At 45.5% G+C, this 22,466-nt stretch overlaps 2 protein-coding genes and 1 long non-coding RNA gene across 4 annotated transcripts; 2 read left to right on the top strand and 1 right to left on the bottom strand.

Moving 5' to 3' along the window:
• Nucleotides 1-771: 771 nt before the first annotated feature.
• Nucleotides 772-9,835, top strand: LOC147256827 (deoxycytidylate deaminase-like). The gene is made up of 6 exons (XM_086210463.1): nucleotides 772-951; nucleotides 2,045-2,144; nucleotides 2,871-3,006; nucleotides 4,713-4,829; nucleotides 5,925-6,021; nucleotides 8,179-9,835. Exons 1-6 carry the CDS (start codon nucleotides 905-907, stop codon nucleotides 8,261-8,263), a joined length of 582 nt encoding a protein of 193 aa, XP_086066589.1. The 5' UTR covers nucleotides 772-904; the 3' UTR covers nucleotides 8,264-9,835.
• Nucleotides 9,836-9,946: 111 nt separating this feature from the next.
• On the top strand, nucleotides 9,947-15,326 carry LOC147256825 (deoxycytidylate deaminase-like). The gene is made up of 5 exons (XM_086210464.1): nucleotides 9,947-11,627; nucleotides 12,323-12,476; nucleotides 12,744-12,815; nucleotides 12,992-13,148; nucleotides 13,667-15,326. Exons 1-5 carry the CDS (start codon nucleotides 11,610-11,612, stop codon nucleotides 13,728-13,730), a joined length of 465 nt encoding a protein of 154 aa, XP_086066590.1. The 5' UTR covers nucleotides 9,947-11,609; the 3' UTR covers nucleotides 13,731-15,326.
• LOC147256826 (uncharacterized) lies at nucleotides 10,835-13,409 on the bottom strand. Of its 2 annotated transcripts, none has more exons than XR_015117517.1 (3): nucleotides 13,009-13,409; nucleotides 11,494-11,657; nucleotides 10,835-11,361 (listed from the first exon to the last, which is right to left on the bottom strand). It is a non-coding gene; the product is annotated as an uncharacterized LOC147256826 (long non-coding RNA). The 2 variants fall into 2 exon arrangements; XR_015117516.1 differs by having other exon boundaries at nucleotides 10,841-11,361; nucleotides 11,494-11,600.
• Nucleotides 15,327-22,466: the final 7,140 nt, after the last annotated feature.

The raw sequence follows: 22,466 nt of genomic DNA, 5'->3' as shown, positions 1-22,466 counted from the left end.
GGAGTAGCAAACTAGCCTGTGGCCTTGTTTATGTAGTAGTATTATGTTTATCGTGTATTTATAATACACAGATAAATCTAGAAGTACTAATTATTATCATTAAATCATATCATTAATACTACTACTAATAGTATATTCTGTCGTGTTTGTATTTTGTGTGTACCCCCAGGAAGAGTATGTGTACCAGGGGCTAATGCATAATCAGGGTCCTCATACACTAAAAGTGAGATCAAACTTTATTCTCAGACCCTTAAATTAATAAATACAAAATGTGCCGCATACCTAAACAGCACCTTGTTTTGATCTCATCTATTTATTTCTGTTCTTTTTTCAACTTCTTCAGTGTAACTTCATTAATCTGTGTCCTCTTTTTCATTTACATTTTGTGTCACATTATGGTAATTTTGTATTTGTGATGCCTCTCAGATTTCAAATAGAACTTCTTTGAATAAAAAGAACACCTTTTATGTCCATTAATACCCTTACATAACTCCTCGCTATGATTGTCCGCTAGGTGGCAGCAATAGAGCAGAGATGGAAGCTCAAGAAGTAAACTCCGTACTGTGCCCCAGAGTTTGCCTGCCAGGCAACCCTTGTCCAGATTAATTATTTCGAATTACACTAAATTGTCAGGGTCAGACTCACAATGGCGACACTATCTTTAGAAATATATATAACACACCCTCTATTTTCTGTTGTAAATGGCAGCTGTATTTATCGATAAAGTTTTCTTCCAAGGTTTTGTCCTGTACCGCAGAACTCGGGGTCACTACAGGAAATGACGACACGGTGCGGGAAATTTCCTTCTACTCCATGTTGACTTACAGTGTCGCGTTCAGGCTGACGCGTTCAACAAACAACCAAATCAAATTAGAAGGAAAGTGTCGGCAACACCAGAATTCAGATGAACATGGAGGCAGTTCAGCAAGACAGGTCCGGTTCGTCCAACGGGTAAGAATTTTTCTGGTTAACGAAACCTTATTTTGGACCCCTCCACCTTTCAACGAAGGGCGTGGAACCAACACAACACAACACATGGTTCTTTTACCGAATTCCTACTTGTTTTTCTTGTAATAATTTGTTCCATTTCGCCAGGCACATGGTTTGTGTCGTAAGAAGCTCGAGTGCGTTGCTGCTCTTCACGTAGGAGCTGAGAAATGTAATAGTTGATAAAGCTAAGGAGCTATCAGGTTCGTTGAAGGGCAAAAGCTGCTCTTTCCACGTTTCACCAATTAGAAACATAGAAACTAGCAGGTAGAAGTCACTGCTTCAGTGTCATTGCCCCATGACGGTGGACTGGAGAGTCATTTCCTGTAGTTTTTCCACTGCCCCGCCCCTTTGGGAGTCACAACACACATCTCTTTTAAACATTGAGACAGTAAAGAAACAAACTGGAATGACGTCACCTCCTTCACCAAATCAGGTGAGCAGAGTGTGGCAAGGCAAGGCGATTTTATTTGTAGAGCCCTTTTTCACAAACAGTTTGTCTCAAAGGGTTTACATGGCATCATCACAACGTCCTGTGTCCCTAGACCCTCACACCCACTGTGGAAAAACTCAATAGGAAAGTCCCAATCCCAAGTGGTCACACACGTGTGCACTTAGATACTCCCCTTGTGATCAGGTCCCTCAGGGCTCGTACGGGTCTGAGCAGATCTCGGGTGGTCATGCTGAGAGAATCGTGCACAGACCCAGAGCCCAGGAGGGACATCTCAGTCAATGAAACGTGTGTCTGCCCACCTTCATCTTCAAGCCTCTGCTTAAGACTGTGCGTGTTCAGCTTATTCTCAAAAGAGCCGTCTGTGGTATTTTGAAGTGACTGTGCTTATGGCAATCTTGCAAGTCCCCACCAAGTTACCGTGTACGTGCACAGGAGGCACTGTGAGCTGAATTAAAACGTAGGAACCTGGATGAGCGTGTCAGCAGAGGAAATCCTAGCTCTGAAATCAACTGTGAGCGGAGAGAAAGCCTCTGAAGTTGCACCAGCACATCGATTTTCCCCTCAGCTCACAAAACTTTCCATCGTCTCTCTTTTTTTATGTAGCATCACAACCAGGAAGAGGGAGGACTACCTGGAATGGCCCGAGTACTTCATGGCTGTGGCCTTTCTGTCAGCTCAGAGAAGCAAAGACCCAAGCTCACAGGTCTGTCTGTCTGTCTGTCTGTCTGCATTTGTTAGAGGCTTGAAAACTCATTGGCTTAAGTAAGTTGAAGTTACTTGGTGTTAAGCTGCCAGCCGTTAAGTCGGTCTGGTCTCCGTCTGTTTTACTGATACCAGTTTCAGCACCTGACAGCTGCTCCTCTCCTCCTGCTCCTGGATCTTCTACAGGTCCAGGACACAGCAGAGGTGGAACAGAAATCACACATGGTTGTACTGCTAAGACCCATAGGGTAAAAAAGGTCACATTCAACAACATATTTAGAGATTTACCATCGTTTTGGCAAAATAAAAGATAACAAAAATGTCCTGAAACTGCCTTTTAATTCGTCAATGTTTCTTCATGCCAAACTTTTATTTTCTCTTTTTGCTGTTCCTGTTGTAACGTCGGCTACGAAATTGACTCTCAGAAAAGTTCAGGGAAAAGCCGAACATTATACATCCTATGAAGAGGGATTTATTGTAGGGGGGTGCTTTTCTCCCCGGTACGTAGGAAACCCTCCAGTGGTTTTAATGTTTTGGCTGATTGGTCTGCATTACAACTGCCTGACTCCGCCTTAAACTGCCAGATCAGCTGGACGATCAATGAAAACCCTTCCATCAAAACCTGTTTGTCCACGTTTTAACAGTTGTCTGTCCTGTGGTTCCTCTCTTGTTCTGTTTATGAATATTCTCTTTCTCTCTCTCTACTCCCCCCCCCCCATGTTTGCAGGTGGGCGCCTGTATAGTGAACCAGGAGAACAAGATAGTTGGTATTGGTTACAATGGTATGCCTAATGGCTGCGATGATGACCAGCTGCCGTGGGCTCGCTCAGCTGATGACCGCCTGGACACCAAATACCCGTATGGTGAGAACACATCTGTGCATCCAGCTGCAGCTCTGCCTCGACTCCACCTCTGTTTGACTTTGTAGACTCTGTAGCACTTCAGGCAAACTATTTCCATCTGTAATTGTTGCATTGTTTTAAAGTTATGTCTCCAAGCACCACTATTCATGTGCGTGGCTGCTGAGGCTGTCAGCGCAACAGTAGTACCAGGCTTTGTCCTGTAGGTGGAGCTGCAGGAGAAGTAATTTAATAATGAGGCTCAGTCTGCTTTTCTTTCCTTTTCCTCCTCCGTCTAGTTTTTTTTTCTTACTTTACTTTATACCAACGTCTTCTGTGAACTGACAACAACTGAACATCATTTAAGATGACAATTATTCACAGGAAAACAAATTTATTATCATTTAATATTTCTGGACGATAACTAATGAACTGACTCACGTGAAAATATTCAGAAATGCTGCTGTGTTGATGGACGCCTCCACCAAACCAAAGCTCCAGTCCTGAGCCCTGAGCCATCGTCACCTGATGAGTGATTGAGTGGGAGAGAGTTGAAGGACTGGAGTTGGCATTAATGGGAGGTTGATGCTTCATTTTTTTATTTGCAAGACGATGAGCATACAAAAAAAACCCAACAACTACAAATGGCATACATTTGGTACCCAATCAGAAGGGAACGATGCAAACAACAGATCAACAGCAAGACAAACAGACGATTGTACATCAGATGACACAGAAGATGCTGGGGTCAAGATAACACGAAAATAAAAGGTAGATATTAAATTGGGAGCTCACTCTTACCGCTTTATTTTTCCCTCGGGGAGTTGTTGGTTTAATAAAGGCCAGCTAATAACGAGAATATTGTGTGTCATCATAAAAATGAAGTTCAACTCCAGCGAGTTCAGATGGAACACGTGAGGCATTACGAGATGAATTACATCAGATGATGTGTCCATCACATCTGTGAGAAGCCATAAAGTACATTACCCAACTCTCCATCACATTTACTGTTCCTTCCTAACTTCCTGGAAACTCTTGTAACCATGGTAACCATGATATTTTATGGCACAATGCCACGAGCTGGAGGTAAATGCCTCAGGGAGAGTCCATAGAAATGCAAGGAGCGCTTAAGGTAAGAGGGCGCCGAAGCGTGAAGTGGAGGACTTGTCAGTGGGACAGTCCTGAGGGACACACGCCTGGCGGCCTGGGAGGGTGGAGTCGGAAGGTGTTGCGACAGAGGGAAACCCGTGGAGCCTACACAAAGGAGAAGGTTGATCCTGTGGGCAGCATGGACGCTTTGCTGTTAGGTTGTAACGGTTCTGGGTTGATATTAAACCAGTTTTAAATGTGGAATGTAACAAAAAATCAAACAAAAAAAGGAGGGGCGTGAACCAGATTAATTTACATCTGTGTGCTAATCAGGATAATCCACGGAAAACATTCTGTCACTGGGCCTCTGGTGACAGCAAGTAGGAGATTCAGTCCACTGGTCTACGTTTACGATCCATGTGGCAGAGAGCGAAGGATGTCGGGGTCAATCCTGTCTCCGTCCCGGCAGCCAGATTCTTGGGTTTTTTTCTTTCAGGCTGGTTTGAAGTTGCATCTCAATTAGCATAATTTAAGTGTAGTTCCTCAAGCTTAGAGTGGGCTGTAATGAGTGGGTTCACACACCTGCCACTTTTACCCACATGGCCTCGGGATGTGTGTGTTGACTGGACTCTGTCCCTCAGTGTGCCACGCAGAGCTCAACGCCATCATGAACAAGAACAGTGCTGATGTGAAGGGCTGCACCATGTATGTGGCTCTGTTCCCCTGCAACGAGTGTGCCAAGCTCATCATCCAGGCAGGTGGGTGCTGACCACACACACACACACACACACACACACACACACACACACACATACTTATACTGTATCTATGTGAGGACTTTCATTGACGTAATGCATTCCCTGGCCCCTCACCCTAACCCTAACCATCTCAACTGACTGCCTGACCCTAAAACCAAGTCTTGACCTTCCAACAGCCCTTTGAAGATGTGAGGACCGGCTAAAATGTCTCACTCTGATGTTTAAATAAGTGTTCTAGTCCTCACCATGTAGCAAGTACAAGAGCACACACACACACACACACACAGACTCAGCTTGGCTCATGCTGAGTATTGGAATTAAAACTGGATCAACAGAAAAGGAGGAGCTGATCTTCAGTGGATCAGTTTTATTGTCACAGTGGCAACAAACCATATTCTGTAAAATGAATTCATAATTGTAATGTAAGGTAATGCAGTTACTTTCAAGACTGATTGAAAAATAATGTGAATGTAAAATTAGAACAGAACCTGCTCATTTAAATGCCTTTTGATTTTTAAATATCTTTGATTCGATGTGTATTTACTTCCTGTCTCTCCATTCATTTGAAAGATCTGTTGAACTAATCATTTCCAGGAGATGGCAAATGTGCATCATTTCAAAGAGGGACTTGACTAATCGGCTTCCCCGTGAAACGCCGAAGGCCCCAGGAGTCTTCAAGTCACTGTCGCGAGTCCTACGCTTCATTTCAGTCAACAAAAGCCTTCTGATTTGTGCCTTCCTTACAGGCTTACAGGCCCCGACATGTACTTTTGTAGGCACTGGTCAAGGATAAGCGCATGTGCTTTTGTGGTAGAGGTGCCATAAATGCCACACTTGTATGGAACAGTCTGATGGAAGTAAGAAAGGTAGTGGAAGTGGAAATGAAGCCGAGTCTGCTGAAAAGAGCATGCATGCATTTTTCTGTCCTCATGTGGTTTTCTCCTGAGTTAAAGTATTTTGTACTGCAAGCATTTTTTCTCTGTGGAATACTTGCATGAACATCCGATAAGAGATTCAGAGATATCATTGGTCTTCGAGCTGCACTCCTCCCCTCAGCATCTCCTCATCCTCCCTTCCCTGCCTCCTCCTTTACAGGTATTAAGGAGGTGGTCTATCTCTCTGATAAGTACCATAACACAACTGAGATGACCGCTTCTAGAAGACTGCTCAACATGGCGGGAATACAGTTCAAGTGAGTAACACTTTATCGAAAACAAAAAGGTCAATCTGAGACTCGCTGCAGTAGGACTGGAGGTAAAACATGCTAGTATGCACAGCTGAGTAACACGCAGAACCACTGAAATGTAAGTCGCTGGTCTGCAGTGGCGTCGATGTCGAGGAGTGGTGTTTACCCACCGCTGGCCGCCGTTACACTCGACCCCATGGAACCTCTCATCCATCCAGCTCAGAAGAAAATCAGTTGTTGAGGAAAATCACTGAAGTCCAGTTCAGACGCAGGACTGGGTAGTGATACTGATGACCTGAATCCATGCGGGATTGATTCCTTTAGAGATATTTCTGTGTTAATACAAGTTTTACTTGGTTACGCAGAGATTTTTTTTAGTAGTTCTGCAAAGATATAAAAGATGGAAATCTAACGCAGGGATCATGAGTTACTTTTAGGGCTGCAGCTATCGATTCTTTTCGTCATCGAGTAATCTATTGATTATATATTGTAAACCTGAGTAATGGTGCCTCAATAGAAGGCGGCATCTTTGTTCATAAAAGATTCATGATAATCATACATTAAAAAGATAAAGACGAGTTCCAGTCGCCCCAAAAAAAACCCAAAACCAGAAAGTGAAGTTTTTGTGAAATACCCCTGAAGCCTGCACTTAGATTTATTTATTTTGGAGGGACAGTGTTGATGGAACAGAGGCTGATTTCCATCTGGTAAGCCTAGTGTGACGTTAGCGCGGCGCCGTAGTGCCGGAGCTACAGACAGTCTGTACGTTAGGAGCCTGGACTCACATGGACAGGTTCTGCAGATTGGGCTTTTTATTTGATTGATATCTTCAAAAATCTTCTGACGTTGCCGGTGTGACCTGTTTCTCTTTGGTCATGTGATGCAGCGGGATAATGGCTTGGTAATATACTGACATGTTTTGGTGGCAGTGCAGATGAGAGCTAGCATACCCGCCTTGCTAGCTAGGCCTGCAGCTGCGTGGTGGACACTGGTGCTCAGCAGCTGAGAGCAGCCTTGCCTGGCATCTGTTGATGGAGTTCATCGTTCAGCTTTCTTGTTGCTCGGTTTGCACCAAGAGTCACTCAGGGACAGGGATGGGTTACTGATGTGGACTCCCTCTTCAGCAACACCCACCTCTGGTGTCATGCTAGCCTGACACCATCGCCTGTTTTCTATCAGTGGGTGAGTTTTTCACCAAGTACAACCTGTTTTGTTGTTGTTTGAGGAAAAACTTGCAAATCTGGAAGAAGATTGTCCTGATCAGGAGTTAATCCAGAAGGTGATGTCGGTTAGAGCTGGGTTTGAAGCTCTGTACCACTGTGGTACCGGCACATCTGATACCTACCTGACCAAAGTACAACACTGCGGTTCATCGTTTTGGAACCACTAATAAAAGTCAGAGCCAAAGATGCTGACCCTTCTCTGCTCCGTTCGCTGTCCTAGTCTGCCCTCTGATGATCCGAGGCACATTCCAGCTCATAGAAACATGAACACATGTGCCATGACACCAGTTAAAAAAAAACCTCAACTTTCCAAGTCTTCTTGTCGCTGTAGTCCCTGAGCCGCCACTCGCCATCTGTCTCCGCTGAGCTGCCTGCGTGTCACACCAGTAGATCACGCATATGTGCGTCGTACTACACACTGCAAAGTATCAGCTCAAAAGGAGCCTCTGGAATTGATGGCCTTGCAAATGATACGTCTGGATTTTTTGATACCTTGGTGTAGCACGATACGGCCCAAGCCTGGTGGCTACCATCCAATACAAAGGAAAGGCAAGCAGTTAATGTCACCGTGCAGACAAACTCTAAGTGTTTGGCGTAAAAGGCAGCAGCACGACAAACTTGAAGAAGCATCTGATGATCAAGGACACGGTCGGATGCAGAGGGATGCATGTGTTCTGGACCTTTGTGACAGTGACAAGTACTTGAGCCTGCACTCCAACGTCCCTGGCCCCGGCGATGGCTGCTGAATGTCAGATGATAATGTACCGCCTTCAAATAATGGAAGCTTAACAATTAGGAGTGTCACACAATTCAAATATGTTATTGTCTGTACCGCGTGTGCGTGCGTGCGTGTGTGTCCTTATACCTGTGCTTCCCTGAGTCTTGTTTGTATGTTCATTTTGTTGTCCATGCTTTCATTGTCCTCTGTGTGTGTTGGCAGGCAGTTCAAGCCCAAGAGGACTGAGATTGTCATTGATTTTAATTCCATTAATCACACTGGAATACTGAACAGTTCGACCAAGTGAACACGCGAGCCGCTGACCTTGGGGAGCTCCTAAATGAGAAGCCGTGGCGGAGATTGAAAGGGACTTTGTTGCCTTTTTGTGTGTCTTCTTGCCTCCTCATTCGTCTAAAGGAAAATTCAAGGATACCTCGACTTTGGCTTCTTTTGATATTTTGATTAAGCGCATATTCGCCATAGTTGAATTCACCCTTTGAGGTTTACTGTGGCAGAAGGTCTTTCTGTGCTGCTGTGGCATGTTTTCCACTTTAGAAAAGGAGTATACCCAGAATGCATTGTCTGGAGCGTTTGATTTTAAAATCTTTTGAATTGTGAATCAGTTCTTTTCATTACTGTCAGCACAGGGGAAAACCTAAAGTCTTTTTTTCCCCCTGTAGTTCTAAGATGCTTCTAGACAAAGGGCCAAAGGGAGGTTCTACCTTGATATTCAGATCCTTTTGACCTTTCACGTTGACCTTGGAAGCTGCCTGCTAACTCTAGTTTTGTCCTGTTGGACAGAGGCAGCTAATGACCTGCTTTGGACTCACGGCTGTTATGTCAACACTTTTGAGGCGGCAAAAAATAGATGTCAGAGTTCACCAAACGTAACACAAAAGATTCATGAGGACTGACTTGGTCCCTGAAGGCAAATCATGAAAGTCTGAAGTTGATTTGAAGCGGAGCATCGTGCAGGTCTCCTGCGGTGTCAGCGGACAGGAATGGTGTGCACAACACCTACGGGTGCGTCGTGAAGCACTCTTTGCTTCGGTGTCACCTTTGGACTGTGAAATATCAAAGTACATAGAGAAGATTTTTATTAACGCAAAATTGCAGCCGCCTCCAAAGCTCGTTGACAGAAGCTCACTGCTCAGTGACAGTCTTTTTCATCCTAAAATCCCAATTTAGCATTTTGACATTTGTGACATGAACCCTCTCAACTCCTCCATTGTGGTTTTTGGTTTGTTTGTTTCTTTGGTATTTGTTGGTGCTTTACTGCCGACCAGCACCTCAGTTGCGTTCTGGCTGATGGATGGAGCTCCATCGGTGGCGTGCCGTCATCAGCATCCTCCTCTTCCCCTCACTATTTTAATGTGTAGAAAACTGTGCAGACATCCTTTTTTTTAATTGAACTGTTTGAGTCTTAATTTTACTGACCCTTGTACAACTGTAAAGTTAGCTTGCGGTTTCTTTAACTGGAGGGTTTTACATGTTATTATACGTATTGTCACATGTTCTTTTTTTTGTTTTGATTTTCTTGTTTTCGTGGTGGAGGCCAGGAGGATGTACGGTGACGCCTGTGGTTTACTGGCAGTTCAGGCCAGTGCAGGCTTCTCATGAAATGGGTGAAATTCCTGAAGGTTCTCACTTTGTCCTTTATGTTGCAGCATCTAACATTTTGTCCTGAGTGACAAGTGTCCTGCAGCCGAAGATGAGCTCACTGTGTGTGTGTGTGTGTGTGTGTGTGTGTGTGTGTGTGTGTGTGTGTGTGTGTGTGTGTGTGTGTGTGTGTGTGTGTCTTTGTACCATCACGTCAGCTGTTAATGCTCTTTAACCCAATAAAACCCTGGGGAGGAGGTGTGTTCTCCCAGTGCTGGTGCTCATGTCTGATGTGTCCATTATTCTCTTAAGCTGGAGTGCAGCAGGCGGTCCATCAGGGAACCCTGTTCCAGTGGAGCCGGCAGGTGTTGGGTTCTAGACTTCCCCGTCCCATCCGCTGCTCATCGTTTGAACTCCATGTGGCAACTTGAGACATTTGCATGGGGAAACGGACGAATAGAAGCGGATTGTTTCAGAAGTAGCCAGTAGACGCAGTTTACGGACATTTTTGCGAGTTTCAGCCAGTGTGTTCTGTTCCTCCACACGGACTGTTGGAGTGAACGCAGCTGAAACCTGCTCAAATGTGATTGGTCAAAGCTACTAAAACGAAAGCGGAAGCTTCCCCGTCCTGACGTTTTCTCTCCTTGGCTTGAATAATGCCACACCATACCACAAACGATCTCGTTGAAATAACAGAGTAGAAATGTATTTGGATTAAAGAGACCAAACAGTTCTCCACAAACAAGCACTTGTTGACAGCGATGAAGATCTGGCGTGCAGCAGCCAGAAACGTCGGGGCGGACAAGGGCTCTGTGGGCGCGGCCATCCGCCTCAAGGAGGGAGAGGCTTGGACACGGCTAACAATGAAAGTCTTGTGATATTACTGCATTGTACAGGGTATAATACGGTGTGCCGTTCCTGGAAATAAGCCTGGGAAAAAATGGGGTTGTCTTTATATTTGCAGTGATAGGTACCAAACACCTTGTGAAACGATTGTGCAGGTCGGGGACGAACGCCTTCCCACAATCCCTTGTGGCAGCAACTTTGACTGAGGCACCTCTCAGCTGTTCCATTGACTTGGACTCTTTATTTCAAACATGTTAAAGGAGTAAGCAAACAAAGAGCAAAACAAGAAAACAAGCACATATATACCTGTACAGACGCACCAAATGCATACCATGTATCAAGGTTAGTAAATAATATAAATATCAAGCAAATGCAAAACCACAAAATAATATGAATGAAAACAGATGCAGTATACGTCTCTTCAAGTCAAAGTCAGCTTTATTGTCAATTTCTTCATGTACAACAGACGTACAGAGGAATCGAACTCGTGTTTCTCTGTCCTACAGTGAAGACAAGACATCTACTGACACTGAGGTAGACTAAACACTGAAGTGCACTTAGTGTAACAATTGTTACACTAATTGGATAAAACAGCTTCAACAAACGTACGTTACTGGTGGAAAGAACTCATTGCTCTTCAGTCCCCACAGGGGATCAAATGTAAGCGGAGGATCGGCTGTCATGGACTTCTGTGTTTGGGGGTTCACATAAATCACCAGTGGGGCCGGAGTGGCTGATGATGCTCCTCAAAGAGTAGCGCGTGTCCCCCTGAGAAGGGTAGCAGTTCACACTGAACCTCAGTTCAGTCCAGTTCAATTAACATGCGGATGTCGGTTTGATGGAAATGCAGTCCCAGTGATGGAGAACAGAAAATAAGCTGGAAATGCATGTAAACCGACGCGGCTCTCAGAGTTGACCTTTTTACATTTGTTGAAACCTCTTGAGTTCCAAAGCTCCATCCTGACAGATAGAAAACATGCTTATCACTCCACTATGATACACTAGACAATAACAGAGCAAGACACAAAAGTGTGTGTGTGTGTGTGTGTGAGTGAGTGATGGTGTCTCTGAAAGAAGACAGGTGCATCTGACCTCCAGGTGACGTGGGATCATCTGCTGAGCTGAATCTCCAGAACCAAACAGAGATCCGTCCTCATCTTGAAGCACACTTGTGTTGCAGCAGCTCATTAAATCCATACCTGCAAAGGATGAGTTCTCTTTTTGACGTGAGTACAGCAACATTCCAACGTTCCCACCTGAGCAAAAACGCCTCAATCGTTAATTTGTCTTTATAGCGTCACATTAACAATGAACAGTAGAAACTGCTGAGTGCTGCCCCTACTGGATGTGATGTTGAGTGCAGTTGTGTGTGTGTGTGTGTGTGTGTGTGTGTGTGCGGACTTGTGCAGTCTTGCAGGTCCTGGTACTCACCACAAATTAAAAGAGGTTTGGTGAATTTTATTTATATGTACTCATATAAAATATATGGTAAATGGACTCTTATTTTATAGAGCGCTTCTACGTTAGCGGCACTCAAAGCTCTTTACAGTGTCATCTCATTCACCCGTTCACACACACACACTCTCACACTGATGGTGGAGGCTGCCATGCAAGGCACCAACCTACTCATCAGGAGCAATTATGGGTCCAGTATCTCGCTCAAGGACACTTCGACATGGTCACCGGGGTCAAGAATCAAACCAGCGGCCTCTCTACCACAGAGCCACGCCGCCCACATGTAGGTGTAGAACCATACACGACTTTATTTTAGTTTAAAGAGACCCAACAATTCCCTTTGAGCCTGTGACAGCGGCGATGAACAAATGTTGCGAGAGGCGGAAACCTGGAGCAGAGCAGAGCCTGTCTGGACCCCCCCACAGCAGACAAAGTGTTCTCTCTCTGTCTCCCCCCACGTTTACAGGTGGGCGCTTGCATGGTGAGCCTGGAGAACAAGATCGTTGGTCCTGGTTACAACTGCATGCCTAATGGCGGTGAAGGCAGGCTGCCATGGGAACGGTCAGTGAGTCCCAGCACATCAGAGGACGATAGCTTCCTGGAGACTAAATATGCTTATGGTGAGAAGACACACGGACGAAAATGATCACCATCTGGTGTCTGAAATCAAATCTCAGAGCGTGTGTGTGTGTGTGTATCTGTGAAAGAGTTCAGTGCAAGAGCAGGAAGAACAGACAAAAAACAGAGGAGGATGTCTGTTTTGTGTTGTCAAAGTGGACCATTGAACAATCGTGATTCTGGTTGATATGCTTGTGGGAGACAGAAGGAGTGAGAGTGTGTGTCACGGCCACGGGATGTGTGTGTGTTGACTGGACTCTGTTCCTCAGTGTGCCACGCAGAACTCAACGCCATCATCAACAGCAGTGCAAATGTGAAGGACTGCACCATCATCCAGGCAGGTGGGTGCCGCCCACACACACACACACACACACACACACACACACTCACAAGGTATGAGTGAGATAAAAGGGTGTCACGATCCCTGCTTATCTGCAACATATTTGGGGTCCATCTCTACTACAACCCAACCCACCCCTGAATCTTTTCCTGATGTCGTGTCACTCTCTTCCCCCAGGCAGACTGAGATCTCACCTTCATGTTGCACTCTGCTGTCTCCTTCCACGTTTGCGTCCAGGTTTGACGGCGGTGGTGTTTGTGTCTGATAAGTACCTTGACCAGAAGCAGACGAGAGCTTCTAAAGAAATGCTCAGACTGGCAGGCTTGACACCCAGGTGACTAACACAGTTTCTCTGCTACACAGGACATAGCACAAGGTTTGACATCCACATGGCACTCTCAAGACTGAAGGGTTCCAGTTTACATCCAGAAGTCATTCTGCTTCATCAGCTTTGGTTACTTTGTTGCCTTTCCTCCACGTTCTCCCAGTGTATCCATGTCTTCATCAAGTCAAAACTCTCCATGAAACTGTCCTCAGAGGATCTACTTCAGGGGTGTCAAACTGGTCCAGTAAAGGGCCGGTGTGGCTGCAGGTTTTCATTCCAACCCAGCAAAAGCAACACCTGATCCAACAAATGAGCTGTGTGGACACAGCTTGGTTGATTTAAGTAGATTCAGGTGTTGCTTTTGTTCAGTTGGAATGAAAACCTGCAGCCACACCGGCCCTTTACTGGACCAGTTTGACACCCCTGAACTACTTGTTCCATCTCATCTATCTCTACTGTGTGTGTGTCCTCATATGTCTGCATCCCGTGTGGGTGTGTGTTGTATTATTTTTGTGTGTGTTTTGCAGGCAGTTGGAGCCCAGAAACCATAAGATTACCATCTCATTCAACCCCTACGATGAGCAAATTTGACCTGCTGACCTTTGGAGCTGCTAAAACCAGAGGTGGAGCCAGAGAGACGAGGTTACATTCATCTCAAAGACTACACGCTGATTTCTGCTGTTGCTTTTCCTTGAATTCCCATCCACTGTTTTCTTTTAACCTTTGTTCATTTGATTCAGTTTTTTTTTTTTTTTTAAATGTAGATGGGCATTTACTACTCAAGTGGTAATATAATCATGTTAAAATAATCTGTGCTTTCTGTCTATCGTACAAGTAATGGAGATAAAAATAAAATGTATGGTATGAGAACTGTTGTTTTTAGGAATGTTTAGCAACGTTTTGGAGGGCAGGTTTTCAAGCTTGGTGAATTGAGTGTGTTTTCCACGTTTGAAGAATTCTAGTGTCACCAAGCCTGGTTGCAATTTTTTTTCTTCTATTAACAACCGTGGAAATACGACTGGAGACGTTTGATTGGATTGTGAGTTCTCATGGGCGCTCGTGCATCACGTGTTGCTGTAATCAGGTGATGGTTTGTTTAAAATGTGTGTGTTGCTTTCACGTATGTACACTGGGTCATGGGGTTGTGAGGAAGCGTGAATCTTACTACCATCATTGTCTCAATCATCTCTGCTGAGTAATTTGAGTGAGTAACGCTTTGGGAGTGAACCCCCTGCTGGTGTCCAGCATGTTCATTCAGGGTCTGGGTACCAAAGCCTGTTGTTATTATGTACGTATTTGTTTTGTTGGAAAAAGTGGTAGTGAAACATGTGCATACATATTCGATACACACCTATTTAACAGAAAATTACATTAAAAAAAAAAACACACAACACACGTGGGCTGCTTCCTCAGAGAGCTTTCACAGGTGATCCATAGACTCAATGAACGTTTTCACACACCAGTAAAAGCTGGGTTAATAAAGTAGCCACTGCCACGATGCTGCAGTCCAGACATGAAGTGTCTTACTAACATGAAACTCACCTTCTCAAGCCTCACCAACGCTCCCTGCAGAATTCGGTCATCCTCAAGCGTCTGAACTCTACGAAACTTTGCACATGGAAACTGTCATGATCCAAAGTTATCAAACTTGAAATCAGAATTAAATCAAGTGAAGAGGTCAGTACTTCTGACAAGGCAGCAAGAGTAAAAATTAAACTATAATGATAACGGTAATAATCAACTACAAGCTGGAGCCTATCCCGGTGGCTTTCAGGGGTTCACCCTGGACAGGTCACCAGTCCATGGCAGGGCCAACACATAGAGACAGACAACCATTGGCTCTCCCAGCCACGCCTACGGTCAATTTAGAGTCTGGATTAACCTGGTCCCTCTTGATGTCTTTGGACTGTGGAGGAAGCTGGAGTACCAGAGAGAACCCAGCAGGAACAGGGAGAACATGCAGACTCACACAGCAAGACCCCGTGCTCCAGCCGGGGCTCCACCCACAACCTTCCTGCTGGGGGGCCACAGTGAGGACCACTGCACTGCCGTGGCGCCCAAATGCCAGAGCATCAGGGCCATTACATGTAAGAGAACTTTGTTTCCTGACAGGAGGGAGACCGTTCTCACCAGGGTTCCATGGAAGCTCGGTCTGAGCTCTCCCAGAGCTGGGCTTGTCTGCACATGTAATTCTGCTGTGGAGAGTGAATAAACCACTCATTGATTTAAAGTATAGCCTCTTGTTTTGTTATGTTTTTTTCATCTCCTGAAGCCATGTTAAGACAAAAGGTCAGGGGTGTGTCCACCCAGGTGGGTGGGCTGGAACAAATTGGTGCCGTGACCCAGATCTTTTGCATGGTACCAAGGAGAATTCAGAAACCTGGGCTGCATTGTTCTTCAAACCTGACAGACAATGAGGCCTCTCTCTACTGATAGGGTAAGCAGAATAATTCTTATTACTGAAGTAAAATTTTGCTACTGGACAACACTTAATTATGCTGTCAGTGTTGAAGTGAAAATGACTGTGTCTGTTCAATAATAATAAAATGGTTAGAAATGTTTGTGTCAATAAAGAGGCACTCAATTACATGTGAAGTACAAGCACACATTTATCACAATAGGGACAGAAAATGAGTGCACTGGCAATCCAGAGGCAAATACAACTCTACAAAGAATAGAGAGGAAAAGGGTTGGAGTCCCGTAGTGAACTGGAAAATGTAACGCTACAAATTAAAAAGAAGTGAGGGGTAAAGTTCCGTAGCGGCTTGACAGAGATAACGTTACAAATTAAAAAGAATTAAGAGTTAGAGTCCTGTGGTGAACTGACAAATAATACCACAAATTTATAGGGTTGGAGTCCCCGCGGACGCGCTAAAGTACCAGCTTAAGGATGGATCCCTTTGGGTGAAACGCTCCCATAAAGTACCACTGTCAGGTCTGGGACCCATTTAGAATTAGAGGACAACACAGGGAATTTACAGGATAAAGACATCGATAAGAAGTGGCACAGGGACAGAATCGCATGTGAGATGATAATGCATGTGGGTGGCTTCCTGTGACTGAGCCATTTTGTTGAGATCTCCGGTGTGTATCCAGAGGTACAGACCGGAGGAGAATTCCACTCGTATAATCTCAGGCCAACACTGTTCTGTATTCAAGGTGGGAGGGAATAGATTAACTGGGAAATAAGAGACAGGATCAGACAAGGGATCGTGTTAAAAGGAGACTCTGGAGCTGGCGTGAAGTCCTGGCGGAGAGGCACACCTTCTCTGGGAGGGTGTAGAAGCTTGCTGTCTGGCTCAGAGTCTCTGGCTGTATTGGGTCACTTGATTCTCCCTCTGGTGTGTACATAGTGATTTTGAGACTTGTCTGAACATAGTCAAGTCAAGTCAATTTTATTTGTATAGCGCCAAATCACAACAAAAGTTCTCTCATGACACTTTCCAAGTAGAGCAGGTCCAGCACCTCACTCCTTCAATGAACCTCCACCCAACAATTCTCCATCAGCAAGCACATCCTGCAACAGCGGCCACCAAAACCTTCCTTTTAACAGGAAGGAACTTCGAGCAGATCCAGGATCAGTGGGGACGGCCTTCTGCTTTGACCGGTTGGGGGGTAAGAGAGCAGGAGAGCGGGGCAGAGACAAAGACAGATAATGGAGGAAGACAGACATGCAGAAGGAAAGACAGGCACAGAGATAAACGATACATAGTTTAATAAAAATGGAAAAGTGGTCGAAGGCTGAAGATGGGACGTTGATATGGTTCCTGAACTACACGTGGATGAAATATAGAGAAAAATTACCTCGACATTCCAAAAAAAATTTGAAAAATGGACTTTACAAATACAAGAAAGAGGTGTGTTCAGAGATGGGGGGGGTGTCACCCAACCCTCAGTATTAAAGCTCGTAGTAAAAACTGCAGAAATAAACAAGAAGGCTAAAGTTGAAAAAGCCTCATCAATCTCAAAAGGGAATTATGTGCAGAAAAGTAAGAGGGAGGAGGATTTTGTCCAGTTTACAGAGATATACAGCACTCACCTCAGTACCATATGATGAGTGTTTGAAACTGTTAATGACGAGCAACAACCAGGAAGATCAGAGACTCCAACCGAGCGCCCCAGCTGCTCCACCCTTGCTTCCTCCTTCTGATACTGAGGCTCAAGGGAAACCCAACACACAACCCCACTTATCTCGTAAAAACCCATTTAGACACATGAGGAAAAGATAGAACACCCTCCCCAAGGCCACATCAGTGGGGGATTATTGAATGTCCAAGAAACGGGAAGAAACTGGTACAGTTATCAAGAAATTAATCGGGCTGGGAGTGCACAAGGACACAGAGGATGGTAACAAAGAGGATGAAGTGAGAATACGCGAGGCTACACGACGACAGGAAGAGAGACGGCCAGGGTTCGGTCACAAACTTGAAGATTGGGACTCTACGGGTCCCGGGACAGACAAGGAAGTGACAGGTGTTCAAGGGTAGCAAGGAAGAAGGGATAGTTCAGTGGGATCTGGAAGGTAGAGCTGGGAGGTGGAACATAGACACGGGGCTCCAAGCAATATAGAACCGTTGCATGACAGAGAAGAGCAGCTGACTGGGTCAAAGGAAAGAAGTAGATCAGCTAATATGGAAAAAACTGGTGCAGCATAAAGATGGCACCTGGATGACAACGCTACAGCTCTTAGAAAAGTTGCAACAGGAGGAAGCAGAGAAAGTAGGGACAGAGAGGAAGAGGGAAAGAAAGATGAGCCAATAGCCTATCAAACTAGAGCAGGAGTGAAGACACATGAAGGGCTAGGAAAGCAGGAACAACAAGGGGGAAATGTAAACCACTGCATGCAGTAAACTCAGTATGATGACCCTGATTCCTCATCATATGTGTTACTAACTCCTCGTCTTCTCCCCTCATCCCAGATCCTGCTGCAGACCTGAAGAGGCTCAAGCTGCCACCCGTAGCTCCACCTGCTCACGTCCCCATCTGTCCATCAGTCTCACCTCCTTTCTCTCCCTCTTTACTCTGTCCCTCTCTTTCCTTCTGTATATCTGTTGTCCTCCATTATCTGTCTTTGTCTCTGCCCTGCTCTTGTTTGTTGGGTGGAGGTTCATTGAAGGAGTGAGGTGCTGGACCTGCTCTACTTGGAAAGAGTGAGGAGAGAACTTCTGTTGTGATTTGGCACCGTACAAATAAAACTGACTTGACTTAACTTGATTCCATCCACGTCTCCCGGGGCCGTTTACAAGAAACCTGCACTCCCTTCTCACTGCAAGATAAAGAAGGGCTTAGAGCTAAATTGCCCTCGATAAGGGAAGGCACCTCTAAATGGATACAAGAATTTGTAGAATTAGGAAAGGGAATAATCTGCAGTCTAGGTGATTGGAGAACCTGTGCAGGTTCTGAATTTATCCCTGGAAGAACTCAGGGAGGTGGAGAGATATGCAGGTACAGACACACACGCGGACAGTGAGCCGTTGTCAGCTTTTGTCAACGTACTATGGCCGGTTCTGAAAGGACACTATCCAGCCAAAAGGAATACCACCAAGTTATTGAAGATGCCACTGCAGTGCAGAGAAACGGGTACCCAATAATTAGCAGGAGTACTCAAGATATAGGAACACCACAGAGGAGGGGGTCTCCAGGCCGGGACACCTATGATGTTACTGCTCCGTGGAGCTGTGGACCGGTCTCTACCTCCCCCAGTTTAAAGGGAACAAAGACGAAGCGCAGACGGCCCAGTTTCTGCCACAGCAGGCTTCCCTACCGTCTGGCGATGGTCTGAATTCATGGTACGGTCCACCACACCCGCCTACCTATCCGGGACCGTCTCATGATAAGAGAAGCAGGTGAGGAACTACAAGGATGACTTGACTTGGATGAATGAGGGAGAGAAAGTGTTTATCAAAAATGATTGGTTTACCTCTGTTAGATCCACTTTAATGTCCAAAGACTAGGCAACATGACCAGAGATGCCGTGATAGGGCTTCATGAACAGCTGTCCGTCACCTCCCTCATGACCTACCAAAAGAGAACTGCGCTGGACTTCTTATTGGCCGAAAAGAGGGAGTTTGCTCAGTGATCAGGCAAGAATGCTGTGTCTTTATCTCGAATAATACTGCCACCAGTGGATTGGTTACCAAGGCCTTATCCAGGCCCAAAACACTGTCTGAAGAAATGGCAGAGCACTCTGTTATAAATAATCCATTTGGAGGCTGGACGGAATGAATGTTTGGTAAATGGAAAACATGATGATCTCCATAATTAGCTCACGAGTCGTAGCAGTCCCTCCGTTTGTCCTGTGTGGTTGTTGTTGTATTCCATGTTTCAGATCTCTGTGTGTGAAATGTATCGACACAGCGATCACAAACAAAACGGGGCCTCCTCCTCCTTATCAGATGCCCTCAGTGTTAAGGGGGGAAAGCAGGGGTTAATGTGAGCCGGATCCTGCCGGAACAAGATCCGGCACCTCTGAATTTTGGCCTCCCTGTGTTCTGGTACTTATTTGGGCAGAACCAGTACCACGGTAATTATTTGGGCAGATCATGTACCTCTTGTATTAAAAGAAAATATGAAAACGTTTTAAAAATGTTTAAAATACAACAATAATGTGCATAGATAAATTTACAGACCAAATCCTTAGAGTTTAACGTTGTTTATTAAGATTCAACGTCATTTGAAAGAGTCTGAGATCCGTTGATGCACCGACGCCAACAAACCACGCCCCAGACACAAACAAGTAACCTTTCGAAATTCGCCGCCTCTAAGGAGCAAGCAGAGAGGAAATAAACAGTTACTGTGTCAACACAACATCTGAAAAAGACAACGTTTTTCAAAAAGAAGGAAGAGTCGCATGACGCTTAAAACGAGGCAGAAAAGCCTCCACAAGCGGCGACGAGGGCAGCTGCAGCGGTCATGTTGACGATCAAAATCGGCTGCAGCAGGAGGCTAGCGCCGCCACAGCTAGCCTGGTTCACCTCCAGCTAGCCTGGATCACCTCCAGCTAGCCTGGATCACCTCCAGCTAGCCTGGATCACCTCCAGCTAGCCTGGTTCACCTCCAGCTAGCCAAGCCTGGTCTAACGTGATGTGAGGTGTCTTGGACAACTGAATGGTGAGCAGACCGTCTAATAATAGGCCGCCGTGCCACTCTTTAAATACCGTAATAATGATAATGGAAGACTTGTGTGATTCATTGTGAGCACTTTTTTTTGTTTGTTTTACAAGTTGGACCTGTTGAGAAACGAACTGCTGACTGTAGACTCTTAAGTCCCACCTGTGGTGATGTGGGCGTTCACCTGTGCTGCGCAGAGGAGGCTAAATAACTGTGAATTATCGTCATAACGTTGATACCTAGCATCTGCGTTAGCAAGCATACTTTGACCATCATTTATAATGTAACTAAGAACAAAAGACTGCAATATATTTCACCTGGTCTGCAGGGATCTTTCCAGTCGAGAGGAAGCCAGGTATTGTCTCCACAGCAGGGTGACACAAACACAGACACCAGTAGCGCTCCAGTTTGGCTCCGCGAGCTTCCCCGCACTCACCTTTGTGTGCTTGTGTGAGCGGAATCCATTTCTACCACCAGCTGCTGTTGTGCTCCTGGCACGTCTGTAGAGATTCTGCTGAAAATCCATCTCAAATTGCAGAAACAAGCCTCTAGGCTTTCATAGACAACCCAGAGGGACAGAGGAGGTCTCACTTTTCCCATCAGTCTGCTCACATGTGGCTGATCAAACACGTGAATGACGCATGTGAATTGTTCCGTCGTGTTGCTTTTAAACAGGTTAGATCGGCTGCGGCTGCTGTGATGCTCTTGGACCTGTAACATTACCAGCCATCCATCCATTTTCTTCTGCTTATTCCTGTTAAGGGTTGGGGGGGGGGGGGGGTGGAGCCGATCCCAGCGGTTACGGGTGAGAGGTGGGTTTCACCGTGGACGGTTCACCAGTCCATGGCAGGGCCAACACGTAGAGACAGACAACCATTGGCTCTCCCAGCCACGCCTACGGTCAATTTAGAGTCTGGATTAACCTGGTCCCTCTTGATGTCTTTGGACTGTGGAGGAAGCTGGAGTACCAGAGAGAACCCAGCAGGAACAGGGAGAACATGGAGACTCACCCAGAGAGACCCCGTGCTCCAGCCGAGACTCAAACCCGGAACCTTCTTGCTGTGAGGCCACAGTGCTGACCACTGCACCACCGGGCCACCTCCTGTATCATTTCCCCCATGGTAATTTTTATCGATGCCTTTTGCATATTCACCACTTTTCTCTCCTTAAAATGATGATTTTTAATTATGACAGCTTTTAAAAAAAATGTCACTTTGGTTTCTTTGCCTTGCTGGTAGCTCGTCTACCGCACAGCAGTCTGTAGAGGCGTATTTCTGTTGTTGCTGTGAGACAGAAATAACAAAGAGGCACCTTCACACGATACAGTCAGTGGAGCCATTGTGGTCCCCCGCTGGTTGGTCTGGTGAACCCATCCTTGTGTTGAACTGTTGACCTAAAAATGATTATTGGCTGCTTCAGAAAGCTTTGGAGCTGCTGCTGCTGCAGAGGTAGAGGCGATACAATGTATCTGATATTCAAGGTGACAGGTTTTCCTTTGTGTTGAGTAAACATTTGTAAAAAAGAAAAGGGAGAGCCGTGGTTTTGGTAATGTGTGAGTTTACAGCTCAAGAATCTTGAAACCTGTGAAATGACTGCAAACTGTGAAAATAACATGAAATGCAGCTACGACAGACAGATACTGCGCTTGTTGAGAAAAGGAATTTCCCTGGATAGTTGCTCACTTGTAGAAAACAAAATACATATTGACACTTTGCATGAATATGAGTTCTGTTCACACTCACAACGCAGAAGGTGACAGTGTGATGTTGACTCACACACACACACACACACACACACACACACACACACACACACACACAGATGCAAGTCAAAAGATTGTGATCTCTAACTGGATTTGAGTGACGAAGGAGGTCAAAGGGATTTGACCTCATCAGCTCAGGCTGGCAGATGAACGCTGACTAAAACTCCTTGTTCCCCTCTTTCGTTTTCACCCTGTGATTTCTTCTGTTTTATGGAACACCTCATGACATCAGCGCACCACGTGGTGATATGAAGCATCATGAAGAGTTGATTATTTGCACACTGCTTTCATACTTCCTATGTCCTAAACTTTTACTTCCAGCCAAGTATTTATCAGGATTTCACGATGGCAGACAGTGTTTTGACTGACACTGGGACACAGAAGCTGTGATGGAGGTTTTCATGGCCATCAATGTAATCTCTGCTCAGCAGTGTGAAAACATTAAAATAAAGAGA

Source organism: Aulostomus chinensis, chromosome 8 (assembly GCF_037954235.1).
Source record: "Aulostomus chinensis isolate RoL2024-O1b breed Wild chromosome 8, RoL_Achi_v1.0, whole genome shotgun sequence".
Lineage (NCBI taxonomy): Eukaryota > Metazoa > Chordata > Actinopteri > Syngnathiformes > Aulostomidae > Aulostomus > Aulostomus chinensis.
The sequence above is the reverse complement of the archived record's forward strand: the minus strand, read 5'-3'. Positions and strand labels throughout refer to the sequence as shown.

Excerpts from the sequence above, each read along its gene's own strand:
- LOC147256827 (XM_086210463.1), top strand. The coding sequence starts at position 905 with ATGAACATGGAGGCAGTTCAGCAAGACAGGTCCGGTTCGTCCAACGG. Across the intron at positions 2,145-2,870 it reads GCAAAGACCCAAGCTCACAG|GTGGGCGCCTGTATAGTGAA; the intron begins GTCTGTCTGTCT and ends CCATGTTTGCAG. Across the intron at positions 6,022-8,178 it reads ATGGCGGGAATACAGTTCAA|GCAGTTCAAGCCCAAGAGGA; the intron begins GTGAGTAACACT and ends GTGTGTTGGCAG.
- LOC147256825 (XM_086210464.1), top strand. Across the intron at positions 12,477-12,743 it reads GGAGACTAAATATGCTTATG|TGTGCCACGCAGAACTCAAC; the intron begins GTGAGAAGACAC and ends TCTGTTCCTCAG. Across the intron at positions 12,816-12,991 it reads CTGCACCATCATCCAGGCAG|GCAGACTGAGATCTCACCTT; the intron begins GTGGGTGCCGCC and ends CTCTTCCCCCAG.